This window comes from Gorilla gorilla, chromosome 11, assembly GCF_029281585.2.
Source record: "Gorilla gorilla gorilla isolate KB3781 chromosome 11, NHGRI_mGorGor1-v2.1_pri, whole genome shotgun sequence".
Lineage (NCBI taxonomy): Eukaryota > Metazoa > Chordata > Mammalia > Primates > Hominidae > Gorilla > Gorilla gorilla.
In genome coordinates, this window is record NC_073235.2 from 19,455,661 (window position 1) to 19,472,221 (window position 16,561).

The 16,561-nt window shown below is 44.2% G+C and overlaps 1 protein-coding gene across 3 annotated transcripts in view; it reads right to left on the minus strand.

Moving 5' to 3' along the window:
- The window catches only part of CCDC93 (CCC complex scaffolding subunit CCDC93), a 94,239-nt gene that overhangs the window by 22,563 nt on the left and 55,115 nt on the right, over positions 1–16,561 (minus strand). For all 3 annotated transcript variants that reach the window (XM_019022647.4, XM_019022648.4, XM_063694708.1), the window contains 8 exons: positions 14,345–14,407; positions 11,277–11,350; positions 10,066–10,147; positions 8,769–8,840; positions 7,487–7,540; positions 6,005–6,067; positions 3,172–3,280; positions 1,012–1,094 (listed from right to left, as the gene is read on the minus strand). In XM_019022647.4, coding sequence (XP_018878192.2) covers positions 1,012–1,094; positions 3,172–3,280; positions 6,005–6,067; positions 7,487–7,540; positions 8,769–8,840; positions 10,066–10,147; positions 11,277–11,350; positions 14,345–14,407 — 600 coding nt within the window. The remainder of the gene's footprint in view (positions 1–1,011; positions 1,095–3,171; positions 3,281–6,004; positions 6,068–7,486; positions 7,541–8,768; positions 8,841–10,065; positions 10,148–11,276; positions 11,351–14,344; positions 14,408–16,561) is intronic.

The window sequence follows — 16,561 nt, forward strand, 5'->3', positions numbered from 1 at the left end:
TAATTAGTGTAGGCTACAAGGTGACAAAATGAAAACACATTCTATCAACCTCAAGGTGAGGGGGAGGGTAGGAACAAGTATGTACTGAGAATCCACCATGTGTAAGGAACTTTACATTTTCTCATTCTGTCCTCATTATAATCATCATCAATGCAATTAGGTGTCATCCCCATTTTACAGGTGAGAAAAAAGAGGCCACACTAAAACCCAAATAAACCCAAATCTGACTGACGCCAAAGCCCGTGTTCTCTTCAGGACACTATGCTGCCATGGTGAAGACCAGGACTGTTCTCTTTTTTAAATTAAGACATATCTGCATACTGTGCTCCAACCGTTTGTCATCAACTTGGGAAAGCCCTGAGCCATTAATTTAACCTGAGTTTTTAAGTGTTAAAAAGAGATATACCTAATGCTAGATGACGAGTTAGTGGGTGCAGCGCACCAGCATGGCACATGTATACATATGTACCTAACCTGCAAATGTGCACATGTACCCTAAAACTTAAAGTATAATAATAAAAGAAAAAAAAGAAAAAAATTAAAAAAAAAAAAAAGACGAAGGGAGTGACAGTGACCCTTTCACCCCTGCTTTGAATTTTACAAACCTTTTAGTTCACGCCTTTGTCGGCCACTGATGATTAAACAGGTATTTTCTCCCTGTAAACTATAACAAGCCCACCACCCCCATTTCATTCAGCTGGTTCCTCCCTTCCTTTAAATCTCAAAGTAGTCTCACCAACTCCAGAGCTTCCATTGTGTTCCTTTTAACAATGGCATTTCCCCCACAGCACTCTAGAATGGCTGTCTACCAGTCTCACTTCACAGCAGACAGTCTGGGTTCCCAAGGAATCTTGCACTTTCTGACTGGGTATGCCAGCACTTAGCATATAAAATAGGCACTCTTTCTGCTAATGCTGAACATACCTGTCCCAAACATCAAGTTCATTTGACTTCCTGGAGTCAACTGCACTGTTAGCTGCTTAGCCATTTTCTTTTCATAAATGTTCTTACCTCTTTTTCCAAATAAACCTTTTTATCATCCAGGGTATTATATAAAGTGAAGAACTGCTTGGTTTCTTTGTGCACTGCTGAAACTGTAAAGGTAAAGAAATCAGCACACGAATAAGAACAGGTATCAGAACACCCTACCTGCCCCTCTCCTCCATGAATGCACTGCCAGGACAGCTTTGTCAGGCCTGGGAGCTCACTCTGCAGAAACCCCACAGCGTGCAAACTGAATTGCCTGGGAAGCTTTTAACAAGTCTCAGGACCAATGAAAGGAGAATGTTGAAGGTGGGACCCGGGTGGTGACAGTGAGTACCCAAAGTTGAGAATTACTCCCATAAATGAACCAGCCACCCTTACCTCATCCAGCCAAAGAACTGGGTGGGGGTTGTAGATATTTGGTAATAATACATTGATACAGGTATTTTGATGTAACTGCTTGAAAATGTCCTTGGTGTAAACATGTCTTTATCAGATGATTTTAACCTGTGTGAAATTTGTTCTGTGAAATAAATAGATGCAGGTATTATCATTGCTAAAAGCTTTGAAACAAGCAGGAATAGAAAAGTAAAGGGAAAGATTTAACTTAAAGCAGAAACTACTTTCTGCTGAAAACTGTCACTGCTGATCCCTGCCTCTGATCATTTGAGTCCAGTGTGAGGACTGGATGAAATCCCAGCCTAGTGGGGCCGGGCACATGAAGGAAGTGTGATCTGAACTCCTCCAATAGAGCCAGTGCTCTACCAGGAAGGATGCTGGAGAGGCCAAGGCCTCAAGGCAAAATCCTAGGTGGATTTTGAAATACCAAGTGGGAATTGTAGGATAATGGCACTATGGACTCAGGTACCAGCTCACAGGCCAAGATGCAGATGTGCAAGAGGGGTGAAGCTGGGTGAAGTGGGCCAAGACGATGCAGGACTTAGTACAGTGTATTTAGGATTCTAAAGATTACCCAAGAAGTTGCAGGGAGCCTAAGTATTACAGCTTTTAGAGTAAAATGATCAAATATATGTTGAAAAAGATCTAATTAGACTCTGGGCAGCAAAGGAAGGTGGCTACAGCGCAGTCCAGAAGAAATAGACTTGACAATTACTAAGACGCAGAACTGGTGAGCAGCTTGAGTCAGAGAAGAAAGAGGGGTCCAGTTTGCCTAAGAGGAATATGGAGTAGGAGGGCCAAATTCAGTTTTGTACCTGTTGAGTTTGAGGTATCATGGGGACATACAAGAGTAGGAGCTTGGAGAAGAGGTGATCAGTTCTTGCCTGGGGTGGGGTGCCTAGAATAGGTTTACAGGATCTGAGCTGGGTATTGAAGAATTTAGCCTGACAGAAGAAAAGGGATCCAGGCACCAGGAACAGGAGGAGTCAAGGCTAAGACGTCAAAGCTCATGGTTTGTTCAGAGGCAGTGTGTGGACTGGCAAGGCCAGAGTGAGGGTTCAGATCAGGAAAGGGGCCTCCAGACAGGCCACTCAGACTGGGGAGGAACCCAGGCATGGTAAAGAAAGAGGCTCTATTCAGTAAGGCCTGAGGAGTTCCTGAAGATTTGTTAGCAGAGAGAGAAGTGACAGAATCAGATGTGTGGCTAGGGGACTTGGAGGCACTGCAGCTAATGGTCATTTAGCTGAGATATGATGCAAGAGCAGATGTGGCAGGAATGTTAGGAAGAAAAAGGCAGTGGCAGCCTTGAGGGCCATTCTGAGCCTCATGAGACATGATCTCTTATTCAGGCTGAGGGGGTCATGGTCCTGGGTTACTGGGTGAATATGATGCTGTTAAGGGTTAAGGACCACATCAGCAACAAAGTCTGTAGAGAAGAACAATGAATGAGGACTGATCTCTAGACACCAGGGTCACGATGTTCCGTGTGAAGTTGGAAAGTGGTGTGGGAGCTCAGGGGAAGGCTGTGTGGCTGACCAGGATGAGGGCTGCTTTGAAGCTTTAGTCTAAGAGCTCAACTGGTTCAACCATCTGTCCACGGAGAGGGCAGTGAGAGCACCACAGTGCTGCTCCCGGGACTGCCAAGTGGGTCTGCTGATGAAACGGAGCTTTCCGGTGGTGGCCTTTGTGGACTGTGCTCTGGTGCATGCTCCCCCATGCTAAAGTGGAACAGACCCCTCGCCTGTCCCTTCCCAGCCTCAAGAGCTTGTCTGTGGTCAATGCACCTACTCTGGCGGTAGAGTTCAATAAATCTCTTCTGATACTGTATTAGCTCGGCACGGCTAGGGACTTCATCAATCTTGCGGTGCAAAATTGCTATTTCTCGATTTCTTCGAGCCTAAATGCAAAAGGGAGGCAGAGACAGTACTATTTGGTAAAAGGCCTTACATGTTCTCTAGGGAGCCAAAATATTGCCTGCACCCCGACCTGAGCCCAACCATGCGCCCTACAATGCAGGCACAAACTCCTGCCATGGGCTTAAAGGTCCCCATCTCAGATTTGGATTGACTTTCCCACTTTCCTAGGAGTGGGAGGAGGTGTGACTGTGAACTGAATCACAGAAGGCACCAAATGAGTGGACCAGGAGGGAAGATACTGAATGGGAAGGGCTTCTATGGACAGAGCCTGCAGCTAGCCCACCAGGCCCCCAAGGAGTCTAGAATAGCCAGCTCCACCCTGCCAGGCGGGGACAGGCAACAAAAGGAATGCTTCAGATGATGGGAAGCTATGCCACCTTGCCGCCTCCACATATATCCCAAATTCCTCATCCTGGTTAAAAAGCTCCTGCAACCTACTCCTCAAATACTTTCTAGCATTTTCTCCCTTCCACGGACTCAGGAAACTGCCCTACTGACCGGGTCTGGGAGGCATGGCACTGCTGTGTGGTGTGGCATGGTGCAGGGGCAGCTGCCGGGAGAGCAAGCCGCTCACTTGTGCATGGCTCCCACTGAACACATGTAGACTCCAGACTAAGCGGGCTCTGAGTGCTGCCTTTCTTCTGTGCCTGCATCCCTTTGTCCACCACATCCTCCCACTCTCCTGCCTGCTTCGCCTGCAGCAGCAGATGTGAATCTCTAATTCACTGGGGAAATAGGAGCCTCCTGGTGGGAAACCCACATTCAGCTCTGGTGACCTAATCCAAAACTGGGTCTCTGCAGCTCCAGGGAGAGGGAAGGATGTATTTCTCCCTTAGGCCAAGGCTATGCTCCCCATGGGTGCTCAGGCTCTGACTCCTGGTTTTCTTTCAGGAGTCTTAAGATACAACTCTTCAGTCTATTACTGCATCTGTAACTTTTCACTGGCTACTGACCCTTCTCATCAGCATTTAAATACATTCATGTCCTCACTCCTTAAAAAGCCCTTCTTTAATCGCCATCACCTTTCAGCTACCAGCCTCTCTCTTCCCTTTTACAGGGAAGAGAAGTGTACTGAGAGCCACGCACATGGGAGCCTCTGTCCATGCCAGTCCCTCTTCAACCCACTGCGACTAGGCTCTCCCCAGTGCCCCACTGAACTGCTTTTGCCAAAGTCACTGCACACCTTCTCAGGGACACATCTAATGGACAATTCTCAGCTCCTAGCCTTCTTGATTTCTAGTGGCACTTCCCCTCCTCTCAGCTGAGCTCTCTGCTCGGCTCCCACAAGCCTCATGCACTTGTTTTCCCTTCTGGCTGCTCAGGCGCATCCTCACTGGGAGATCCCTCCTTTTGCTCTGCCTATCCCCACATGTGCTCACCAGGGTGTAGTCTCAGGGCCTCTTCCACATTCCACAGCCCCAGTCCTCATCAACACTGCAGACACCCAAATCTCCAGGCCATACTATTCTGGGAGTCAGAGCTGACAACCAAGCACTCCTTGGACATTTCAATGTGGTTGAGTATCCCAACTTTGAAAAGCCCCAAACAGATCTCATTAACACTCCTATTTATTATACTCCTCTCGCCCTTAACCCTAGTCCATTCCTTCTCTTTTATGCTTCTTCTCTATGAATAACACAAATATTATTCACCCTTGTGTCAGAAATTCCAGCATCATCCTTGACTCCTCTTTTTATCTCAGTTGATACTAAGTTCCATCAGCTACAGCCCTGCAATCTGTCCCATCAGTTCATTTCCATGCATTCTACAGCCACTGCCTAACTCAGGCCCTTGCCCTCAGCAAGCCACTGGCTTTACTGAAGCTTTCCCCTAGCCAGTCTGAAGCTGCCCTTAGAAAGCAATTTGCACATAATCTCCCTTGAACTTTGATGTATATATAGACATGTCTTGGTTCTCAAATAGCCAGCATGTCCAGGAGATGGGTCATCCTATTTATTAGTTCTGAGACCTGATCCAATGCTGAATACATATAAAGCACTCAGTCAAAAAGTTTCCAAATATGCAGCTGTACTGTCCCGATTTTATTTAGTTCTGTGCCTCTTTAAAGATTAGTAGTCTGTAACAAGGACAAATTTGACTCACTCTAATTTAACCCTCTCAGCTCAGCAAAGTAAGTAGGTGCCAGAGAGAGGGGAAAGGGGCTCTCACTGGCCTCTGCAGCCTTTTGGCCATTCCTACCCGAACCCGGCCTTTCCCTCCCAGGGAACAGAAGGTTGGCTTGAACCAAAGTGTGACACAAGGAATTTTTGGCTTTTGAGCTTCCATGAGCCAGATTCCAGCAATGTGGGGGATTTTAAATGTAATTTTGACTCTGCATGAATTAAATTTTAGAGCTAATTTTGAAACCTATCTCCCCCATATTTGATGTCACTCTCACAAACCACCGGTTATCCAAACAAACAAGCCAATTTCTTCATAAAGAAAATGGGATGTAATATCCACTCTCCACCTGGGGTTAGGATTAACTCAAAGGAGTGGTTGTGAAAGTAATATACCAATGTGAGATGTTAATACCAACATCTTAAATCACTGAGTTACACTCCAGACAGAAAGAAGACTGGTGAACAGCAGCCTCATTACTTATTTTCTCTAGTTCTTCGATATTGAGACTTTCTAGTTATGTCACAGGACATTTATACCTAGTTAGAAGCATTTATGCATATTTTTGTCCTTCTTTTACTCACCTGTAGTAAACGTATCTTGTAAAGTTTCTCTTTCTCCATATTATACCGTCTGTCTAGGTCTTCCTAAAAATTGGAAAAGGCTGTAATTATCTGGGAATAGAAAACTTTCACTCTTTAATGGAGTCTTTGAAAGTTGAATATGTTTTTATCATATCTCCCCCATCCTAAGGCCTTAAATTTCTATTCTTAAATGCCCAAGTTTACTGTCTGGGTCCTGTCTCATATGAGACCCTTGATACCCTCTCATATCATGTTATAACAACTCTTCCTTCTGGGACCCAGGGCAAATCCAGTATTCTTAAGTGAAGTAACCTCCAAATGTATATGCCCTTCCCCTGCAAAAACCTAAGATGATGTAGAGACAAATCATTAGTTAAAGAATGTGTTGTACTATGCCTGTGTTTGGAGATGATGCTAGTTTTCTATGTCTCTACTTAGAGCTGTGTTATCCAATGTGATAGCCACTAGCCACAGCAGACAGTGCGGAACAGAACATTTCTATCACTGCAAAAAGTTCTTTTGGACAGCATTGATATAGAAAATAGAAACTAGTCCCTCATTGAACCCAGCAAGGTAAGAGACATGGCTGGATGGTTTGTCGCCTCAGACAAAGTTACAAAAGCGGTCAAAGGAGTGCCTCCTTCCTCAGCATAGGGAATATAAACACACCCCCGTACCCAACGCACCCAAGGGGCTCAGCTGCAGGCAAAATCCAACAGACTTCACTGGAAGAGTGCTGAAGCTCATTCTCCTGGGAGATTATGAGGGTACAAAGGGAAGAGGAACCCTTAAAGAAGGCAGATGCTTACAGTTTTCCTGCTTTTCCTTTCCTCCACTTCCTTTCCTATCTCTTTCTTCTGGAGGGTTTTGGAATGCGGAGAGCACTGGTTTAACTCAGAAGAGGGTGGCAAACTACAGCCTGTGAGCTAAATCCTACAACCTTTGGGCCAAATATGCCTTGTGACCCATTTTTGTAAATAAAGTTTTATTGGAACACAGCCATGTCCATTCATTTACAGATCCACTGTGGTCACTACAGCAGAGCTGGCTCACAAAGCCAAAAAGAGTTACTATGTGCATCTTTACAGAAACAGTTTGCTGAGTCTGGTATATAGTACAACAGAGAGAGAAGGTTTTCCCCTCTGTACCACCCCACCCCTCAGAGCCCGAGTGGTGACCAGCATATGCGGCCAATGCAGGCCTCTCCCCTTCCCAGCTGAGATGCCAGCATGAAAACAACATGCTTGTACACAGGACTGGAAGAAAACCCATCAGAAAGGTGACCTTCAGGGCCACTCCTGGTGAGACCCTGCCTCCATCTGAGGCCTAGCTGTATCAAACAGGACAATGCCCTGGAAAGCCTAGATGTGGAGTTGGCCATAGAGCACATTAAAGTAGGCGTGAGAAGCCATCACAGGAGAGTGGAAAGCTGGCCGCCTGCCCTCAGGAGACAATGCCAGTCCTGAGCAGGCAGGTACTTACATCATGAGTCATTGCAGAGGTCAAGGTACCAGGCGGCTCTCCACTGGAGAGGGTCTGAAACAATGAAAACATAATAAACACCTCTCCTGAGCATTTGGGAATAAGACAGAAGCCAAGGATCTAGATGCAGGAAGGGGCCAGGCAGAGGCATAAGGGTGCAGCTGAGAAATGTGTTGATGTCCCCCGAGCATGTCTGAAGAGAGCAGAAAGGGAACTGCCCTTAGATGAGCAGCAGATTTTAAATTGTTCTTAGGTGTCTGTCAGTTACAGACTGACACGGTAAACCGTATAGCTCTTTTTGAATGTAAGAATCTCGCTAACAAGATGTGCTGAAAAGAGAAATGAGATCTTGAGAGTCTAATTTGTGCAGAGGCTCAAAACTCAAACTGATGATTTGAGCTTTAAAGGTTTAAAGTTTTAGCAACAACAGGAGAGGTGGACTGTGCGATGATGAGCCTGGGATACCACTGCCTCCTAGGCTCTCCTATTCACCCACGCCAGTCCCCTCACAGATGTGAAGAGTTGTATGGCTCGGGTGAAATAATGCAACCACTCAGGAGAGTGATAACGGCCCTGCAAGATCTTCGTCTCCCCGCTGGGCATGGCAGTGTCCTGTACAGCCATGGGCATAGTCCAGTGCAGAGTTCTGGGCCAGGCGGCAGGGCATGCGGTCTGGCGCTGGGTGGCTGGACACTCTTGTCCTCCCTAAGCCTCAAGTTCCCTGTTTCTTACAATTTAAGGTTCAATGAAAATTCATGCTAGCTCCTTGGAAGATCAAGTCCTCTGTTCAGAGAACCAGCTGTCCAGGTGTGTTCCCTCAACCCAGACTGCTCCTGCAAGCCTAGGGTGCTTCTGTTAAATCCAACACTGCTCTCTCCTTCTTCATGTTTGTTGCTGCCTTTTGGGAGTGGGGCATTATCCCTGAGCAGGAAAGGAGGAAGGTGAAATGAGTAAACTGGCAGAAAATTTAAGGAACGGGTGAGCAGGAAATAGAGCTCAGACTTTTCCCAGAAACATCTCCCTAAACAGAGGGAGGCCAGAATTGTGTAATCTGGTAATTCGTGTCTGGGTTGCTGCCTTCCACACCTTCTGCTGCCTTCTACTCCCAGAGGAAAGAGAGAAGAGATGGATGCAAATCTAAGAAGGTCACAGAAGGAAAACAGTTGAGGAATGTCTATTTACAGGATAAGTTAGCACCAGCGGTCTGCTCTTTGGTCCTCTAGAACTATCTTTTTCCCGTAATAGCACCTGAGAGTCTCAAGGACTAATTCAGAGCCTTTACCTTTTCATCTCCACATGGTGCTCTCTCAGCTTTCAGGTTTTCAATTTCTTGCTGTAGCCGTGTCATCTCCTCCTTTAAAAGTGACATGAACGTTTACAAAATTCAGACAAGCTAGTAATTAGACGCAATTATTCAACTATTTGGTCCACAAGTCTTATTTTCACATTTCATGAGTTTATTCTGGGACGAAAAGCTAATGAGGTAGCTGCCCTGATCTCCAATTATCAGCCTGGGAAAGTTCTTTTCAGGAGGCTACAGGCAGCTATTCCTCCATCAAAAGAGGTCTTTCTTTCTGAAGGGCTGGTGAGGTATACAGTAATCACTGGGCATTGAAATGAACAAGTGATCTAGAGCCTAGTTCCAATTAGTCTTGTCTGTTTCCTCTCTCCAGCAGGCCTCAACCTTATTCAGCTGTCCATCTTCCAGCCTGGAGCTCTGCCTCATCAAGTACCTCCTCCACTTGCTGTCCTCCTTGGCCCTTAAGTAAGATCTAGCTTTTTGGTGGCTCCTGTGCTGAAGTGCCTTTTCCTCCCCTGGAGCTCACACAGAACTTGCCAGGCCTCATTTCCTATCTCACACTAGTCGCCAGAACACACATCACCCCCACGACTAGACTACAAGTTTCCAGAAGATGACAGCCAGGACTTATACATAGGACATAGACATCCCAGGTTTTCAGGACAGCCCTGGTTTTGTATGATGTTACTCTTTTCACAAAGGCCGTCTGTCAACAAAATATATTTTTGCAAAAACTTCATAAGACTTTTCTTTCAAATACCAAAGTTAGGTGACATTGTTTGTTTTGGGGTTTGGCACAAAGTTACTAACCATGGTGCTCTATTCGGCTTACACAACTGACAAATAACTGCTCGATGAATCTGCTTTTTTTTTTTTTTTTTTTTTTGAGATGGAGTCTCGCTCTGTCGCCCAGGCTGGAGTGCAGTGGCATGATCTTGGCTCACTGCAAGCTCTGCCTCCCAGGTTCACGCCATTCTCCTGCCTCAGCCTCCCGAGTAGCTGGGACTACAGGCGCCAGCCACCACGCCCGGCTAACTTTTTTGTATTTTTAGTAGAGACGGGGTTTCACAGTGTTAGCCAGGATGGTCTCGATCTCCTGACCTCGTGATCTGCCTGCCTTGGCTTCCCAAAGTGCTGGGATTACAGGCATGAGCCACCGCGCCTGGCCGAATCTGCTTTTTAAACTGCACTGGATAGGATGCCACAACAGGACAATGGAGGTAAACCAAGAGATTCAGTAAGAGTCCTGGTTTATTTGCTGACACCAAACAACACTTACTCGACAATGTGCTTTAAATTCCTGTTCTTGACTTTTCAGATTTTCATTCATGGCTACAAGTGCTCTCAGGTTCTGTAGGATACTGAAGAGAAAAGACAAAAAAATGACATATGGCAGGCCATTATGATTTTATGAATCACAGCTAAAAGCAGGTCCGCAGCTAAAAAAGGACTCTCCTTTTAATTTCCTTTCTCAGCTCTAAGAGTGTCTCACAGATTCTGCACAAATGATAATGACTTCCATTTAACTGACATTATTATTCATTTATAAACCCAAGACCATCAACGCCGGATCCAAGAAAACATTACAGATTCCACAATTAAAATGTCAACTATAGAAACATCAATGAGTTTCAATAGTACCAGGTATATTTAATGATACCAATTATTCAACTGTATTCGGGGCATATACAGTACTGAAAACTATTTTTAAAATCCATTCTGAAAAGGAAACAAGTTGCTTAAGGTCATTAAAAGTACTAATTTGACAATAAAAATATCAACTATCTGACAGTGCTTTGCTCCATTTCATGAAACAAAGGTTTCTAATTATAGAGTCAAGTTACCTGTGGGTACTTTTTGCTAAAAATGTTCATCAAACAAGCACTGCTCATTCTGTGCCTGCAACTTTTTGATTTCATAGTCTCATTCAAATAAGCAGCTCCCGGGAGACTTTACCACCCAAATAGTCTGAAGCTAAAAAGGTCAAATGTTAAGTGCTTTCTCTCCTCTAATGCTCTAATGACAATTAATTCTACATGAAAGAACAAACAACTACAGCAGCTGTGTCTTGACAGAAAAGACTGCACCTTTTCTACCAAGGAGGCACGAGCTGTTTAAAAACTTGTAACAATAGTGAACTCTAGGGAAGAGAATTGGGTGGCTGGGGACAGGAGTGGGAAGATTTTTCACCATACGCCCTTTTCTGTATTATGAAGGTATGACCATTTTGAAAAATAGAAAAACAAAAAACTATGCTGCCTCTGTACACAAGGGATATTGGGAAAAAGGTGACTAACCCAGGGCAGCCCAAGCACATCTCAGCATGGCAGAGTCACCACTTTCTGGTCGAACAGTAAAATGATCTGACCTGCAGGGGCCAGACCAACAGCCTTTGGCTGCTTTGTTCTGTGTTTAAACAAATTAAGCCAACAAGTATCAGCAAAGTCACTTTCATCAAAGCAAAAATAAGCGCATGCTGAAACCTCTTACCTTGGATCAGCTTTGGATTCTATCTTCTCGAGGGCTGCTTGCTCTTTGTCCAGTTTCTCACTGTAAGTCTTCAGCTGCAAGAGAGAATGAAGACATGGTTGCTGGAGCCTTGGTAGCAGAGGTGAACAACTTCACCTTCTTTTTGTAAGGCAGATAATGACACTTTTTAAAGAAGAAACTTAAACTTGGATTTTAATGTGTAAAGTAGGTAATTACATCATACAACAGAATACTAAGCCAATATTTTAAAAAAGAATAAAGTAGCTCTTTTACAATGATCTCTAGTATCTACTGTTCAGTGAAGAAAATACCGACTGTTTCTCCAAACCTACACCCTTTGTACTTTTTGAATTTTGTACCATGTGAATGTGTTACTTATTCAAAAATTAAAAAAAAAAAAGTTTTAAAAAAGTTCCAAGAGTTCTAGTTGAAAATAGTAGACTAAGCACAACTTGCAGCCACCCCTTCTTGCCCTAAGACCCCCAAACATCCAGACTATTACATTAGAACACAAGAGTTTAACCTCACAGGCCAAAAAAGATGGTTAACAGACAGGAATGGCCTCAGGAGGAAGCTGTGTGGAGTTAGCAGACGTAGGAAGGACTGGTGTGCAGTGTTGGGGATCTGCATTAGGAATAGCCACACAGGCTAGGCAATGAAACCTGACTCTCTTAAACACAAGAGCTGGTGCTTAAGTCTCAGAGGCAGGGCGGGGTCCTACATAGTTGGTGATACCCAGCAGAAATGGGGAGTTCCCCGACCCAGAACATCAGTTACTACCGGCTGATCTCAGCAAACAGTAGGTAGATCCCTTCCAGAATAAACACAGGAAGTGGGCTGCATAAAACGGATGGATCCACAGAGGTGGTAACCCGAAATTTTAAAATTAAAGATGAACATATAACCAAGGATCATCAAAGAGCTGAAGACAGACATAACCTTAAAAAAGATGTATCAATTCAACAAGTCAATTCTGATCTTAATAGTTATAGAGCAAGCAAAACTAGATACAATTAATGTACTTAGACATAAAAGAATACTGCATAAAACAATCAGCCTCACACATACGAAATTAGAGTTGTGACTGCTGACATTACAAAGCAGAGGGGGCCAGCCAATCTCCTGGCCTTTCTGAAGCAGTCATGCAGCCTCCCCCACAGGTGTCAGGCACCACTGCTGTCTGCAACCCTCCATGCCAAGCTCTACTTTTCCCAGATTTACTGGAAAGACACAAGTCCTCTCTGCTTTTCCGTGCCACTAGGTTATCCTGGAAGGTCAGGTTTTGCTGAAGAGGTCAAATCCGGGAAGCCTGGAGTGAAAGGGTTCAGAGCGCTCATTCTGCTTACTCCTAACCTTGATAGGTAAGGAGAACCAGGCCCAGAGGTGAAAAACATTAGTTACGCACAGGCTGATCAAATCAAGCTTCTTCAGAAGTTGTTCAGTACTAGGTTTTATACAGCTTCCCATTTTTCTGGATGGGAATTAGTCTGATTTTCCTATTAGATAGTAAGCTCCCAGGGAGGGCTCTGATGCCAGGCTGCCTGTATTTGAATCCTGACACCCGGCTGCATGGCCTCTCTGCCTTAGCTTTCCCAACTGCAAAAAGGAATGACGACTGCAGGAATGATATGCCCAGAGCAATGTTGGCTGCTGTTTTCGTTTGAGGATAGTCTTATTACTGACTTAAATCACACCCTCCACCTTTCTATAACATGAAAAGGGCTCAACAAATACTTGATTTAGTATTTAGTATAAAAAGCCCCTTTGTAAGTCACTGATAGTTTATATCCTAAGGCATATAAATGTCTTAGAAAGCTGATATCAAGATATTTTGCCTTTAATCTCTTTCAGATTATTATACAAAGACAGATCCACGAATTGGCAAACTTCATGCCAGGGGCTCTGCAGCATTAAAATATCACAGAAGGCTCCAAACCCGCAGAACCTGCCATCTAATCCATAAGGAACGCAGTCACAGAGCAATGTAAAGGAAGCTAATCTGTCCAAAGGCAAGGCAGGCGTCTTTATGAACAATGAGAAAAAAAATTATTCTAATTGCCATTCATGTGCCTGCCCTTTTGAAATATTCTGACAATAACTGAAGAGGTTAGTCCAGACCAGAATTGAAAAGCTTTGTCAGGTTTACATCAAGGTGGCAAATTAAGTGCTACATATTGCTACAGAGTAAGAATTTTAAATTGGTAAATGTCATGTGAATTCTAGAAAAGTAGGGATACTGGGTTGGTTTCAGAGACGTCTTTGAAGATCCTAGCTTCCAAATCGTCCAGGAAGTACGAGGTAGGGACCTTGCAGCGAGGTCCTTCCATAGTACGGCTATAGTCCAAGCACCAAAATCACAAGGAAGACAGCTTTTCAAGTCTGGATGAGGATAGTTCTCTGTGGAAACCAAGGAACAGAAATATCTACACACTGCTCATGACAGAGGTGGCAGCAGAGGTGTCTGTTCAGCAATCACAAGTGGGAAGTGAGCAGCGACAATGCTGATGTGAAGTAGCACACTTGCAACCTGGACTACAGATTGAATCGAAGGGTTCAAATGCACTCCCAGCCCTCCTTCTCCTCCTGCAGCCCTTCCCCCACTCTGCCTAGGAGATAACTGGAAATTCTGAACAATTATATCACTCTGAGGTTCTCTCATCTTTCAAAAGACATCTCACTCTCAAGGAATTCAGGATCTTAGAGCTACTATATAAGCTGCTGTTTGAGGGGCAGGAGCTATTTACTGAGTGACATTGTGAGTTCTTCTCTGTGCCCCACCCAGCCTATCAGGCTCACCTTCCCAGGAAGCCTTTCCTGACCCTCGCAGCCCACAGAGACCCCTCCCACCAAGACCGCTAAGGGACTAGAATGTGGCAGTGTGGGCAAACTGATGACATGGGTCACGCACTACCGCGTAACTGTCCTATGTCCTCAAACTGACTGCAGCCTCTGAGAACAGGATCGTGTCTCCCACACACAGCCGATGAAACACGTCATTCCATTAGTGGTTCAGGTCAAAAACAATTCTTGACAAGGGCCCACAGAAGAAGGAGAACCTATCTGCTCACCTCTGTCAGCGTTTTCTTGGCTTCATTATATCTGGCTTGTAGGCTGGTGTGACTTGCTCGCAGCTGTAAATGAAAGATAAAAGACATATGCTCTCATTTGATCCTTATGACAACACAGATGTGAATTTCACAGATGAGAAAATGAAAGCTCAGAAAGATTTAAACTGAGCAAATGTGAAAATTTTAAAAGGGTTGCCAACAACAAATGAAGAAAAAACCTCATATTTAATTAGCACCACGTACATGTCAGCTGATGTACTAGGAATTTTGCATAAATTATATCACTGAATGTTTATATTCAGTGAAAAAAGACACTTTTCTTATTTTACAGATGAGGAAATAAAGACTCAGAGCAGTCAAGTTATTTGACTAAAGTCCCATAGCTGATAACTGATGAGGCCCAGATCCAAATTCAAGTCCCTCTGACTTTTCAGTGGGGCTACAATCAATGCAGTTAACCCACTTGCCTGTTTGCAGAATACGAACAGCATTTCAGCACTTGAGATTCTAGCATAAGACTGGTTGGCAAATGATGACACATAGAAGATAGGATTCAGGACTTCAACACCAAGAGAATGAAAATAAATTACTTTTACTGTTCCAACTTACATAACTGTAAACTCACATCTTGAAAAAGTCAATTCCCTTTCTGTTGCTAAAACAGTATAACCTTGTGTCTATCAACTTTTAGAAATTCGAAAACATTCCTTTAAATGCTCAAAAGGATTGTGTATTTTCACTTTTAAGAAGGATACAAGGCAGAAAACCACCTTCAAACTTGTTATTAACTGGGTTCAAGTTAACAATGAGAAATTTTAACCTATATCTCAACGGTTATTTAAAAGTAACATGCCCCATCCTTGGGCCTGTAAGCAGCTTATTAAGAGTTATGTCACCTTCAGAAATCATTACTCCAATCTAGTTACTAGTCTTCATGACTGACAAATAGTTATAATTCCAACAAGGTCTATCAAGAAGCCAACTCAAGCTGAGAGCAATGTGATAAAGGAGAGAGAAGCAGGTGGGTTCTGGTGCCTCCCTTTTCAAAGACAGCCATCTGTGCAATGACAACTTTTATTAACCTGTTTGTGTAACTGGGAGATAAGGGTACTTTGGGAAAAAGCTCAGTTTTCTCTTTAAATCCCAGTGTTTTAACTGTTGATGTTTGCTATGGTCTGAATGTTAGTGTCTGCCCCAAATTTGTATCTTAGAACCTAATACCCAATATGACAGTTTCAAGAGGTGGGGTCTTTGGGAAGTGATTAAGTCATGAGGGCTCCAGCCTTGTGAATGAGATGAGTGCCCTCATAAAAGAGGCTCAGTCCGGGCAACAAAGTGAGACACTGCTGTCTCCAAAAAAAAAAAAAAAAAAATTAGCCAGGCATGGTGGTGTTCCTGTGGTCCCGACTATGTGGGAGGCTGAGGTGGAAGGATTGCTTCATCCCAGGAGGTTGAGGCTGCAGTGAGTTATGATCATGCCACTGGACTCTAGCGTAGATGATGGAGTGAGACCCTGTCTCAAAAAAATGAAAATAAAAGAGGCTTGAGTGGGCTCCCTTGCCTCCTTCCACCTTGTGAGGAAGCAGCAACAAGGCATCATCTATGGACATCAGACACCAGATCTGTTGGTGCCTCGATCTTGGACTTCCCAACCTTTAGAACTGTAAGCAACAAATTACCATGTCTAAGGTATTTTGATAGAGCAGCCCAAATGGACTAAGACAAGGCTCTAGGAAAGGTCCCCGAGATCTTCCCACCTGCTTCACCCACCTTCTTGTGTAGCCTCTCACCCCTGCACCCACCTACTCGTCTGACATTTACCCAATGCTCTGCTCAAATGAGGTGTATGGGAGAAAGAAAAGAACATGACATTGTAACTGTGGGATTAAAATATGAGAAGAGATGGGGCAGAGCCAGGCCCAAGGAAAGAGAGTTAGCTCCCTCACCAGGGGGTTCAGGAAACCTTCACCAACAAAGACTTACCCCAGATGGATCTTGGCAGGGAAGTAAGAGCTTTCTAAGAAGAAAAGGCTCATCTCTTTTCTTTTCTTTAATTAATTTAACTAACAAGACCTCTCTTTAATTCTTCATCTGATCATCTTTTCTTAAATAGGAAGTGTCCCAGTAGCTTAGCTTAGTTTTTATCTTGCTGGAGGCCTCCAGGATTCTCTTACCTCTATTTCTTCTTCATCATTAACCCCTACGCTTACTCTAAAA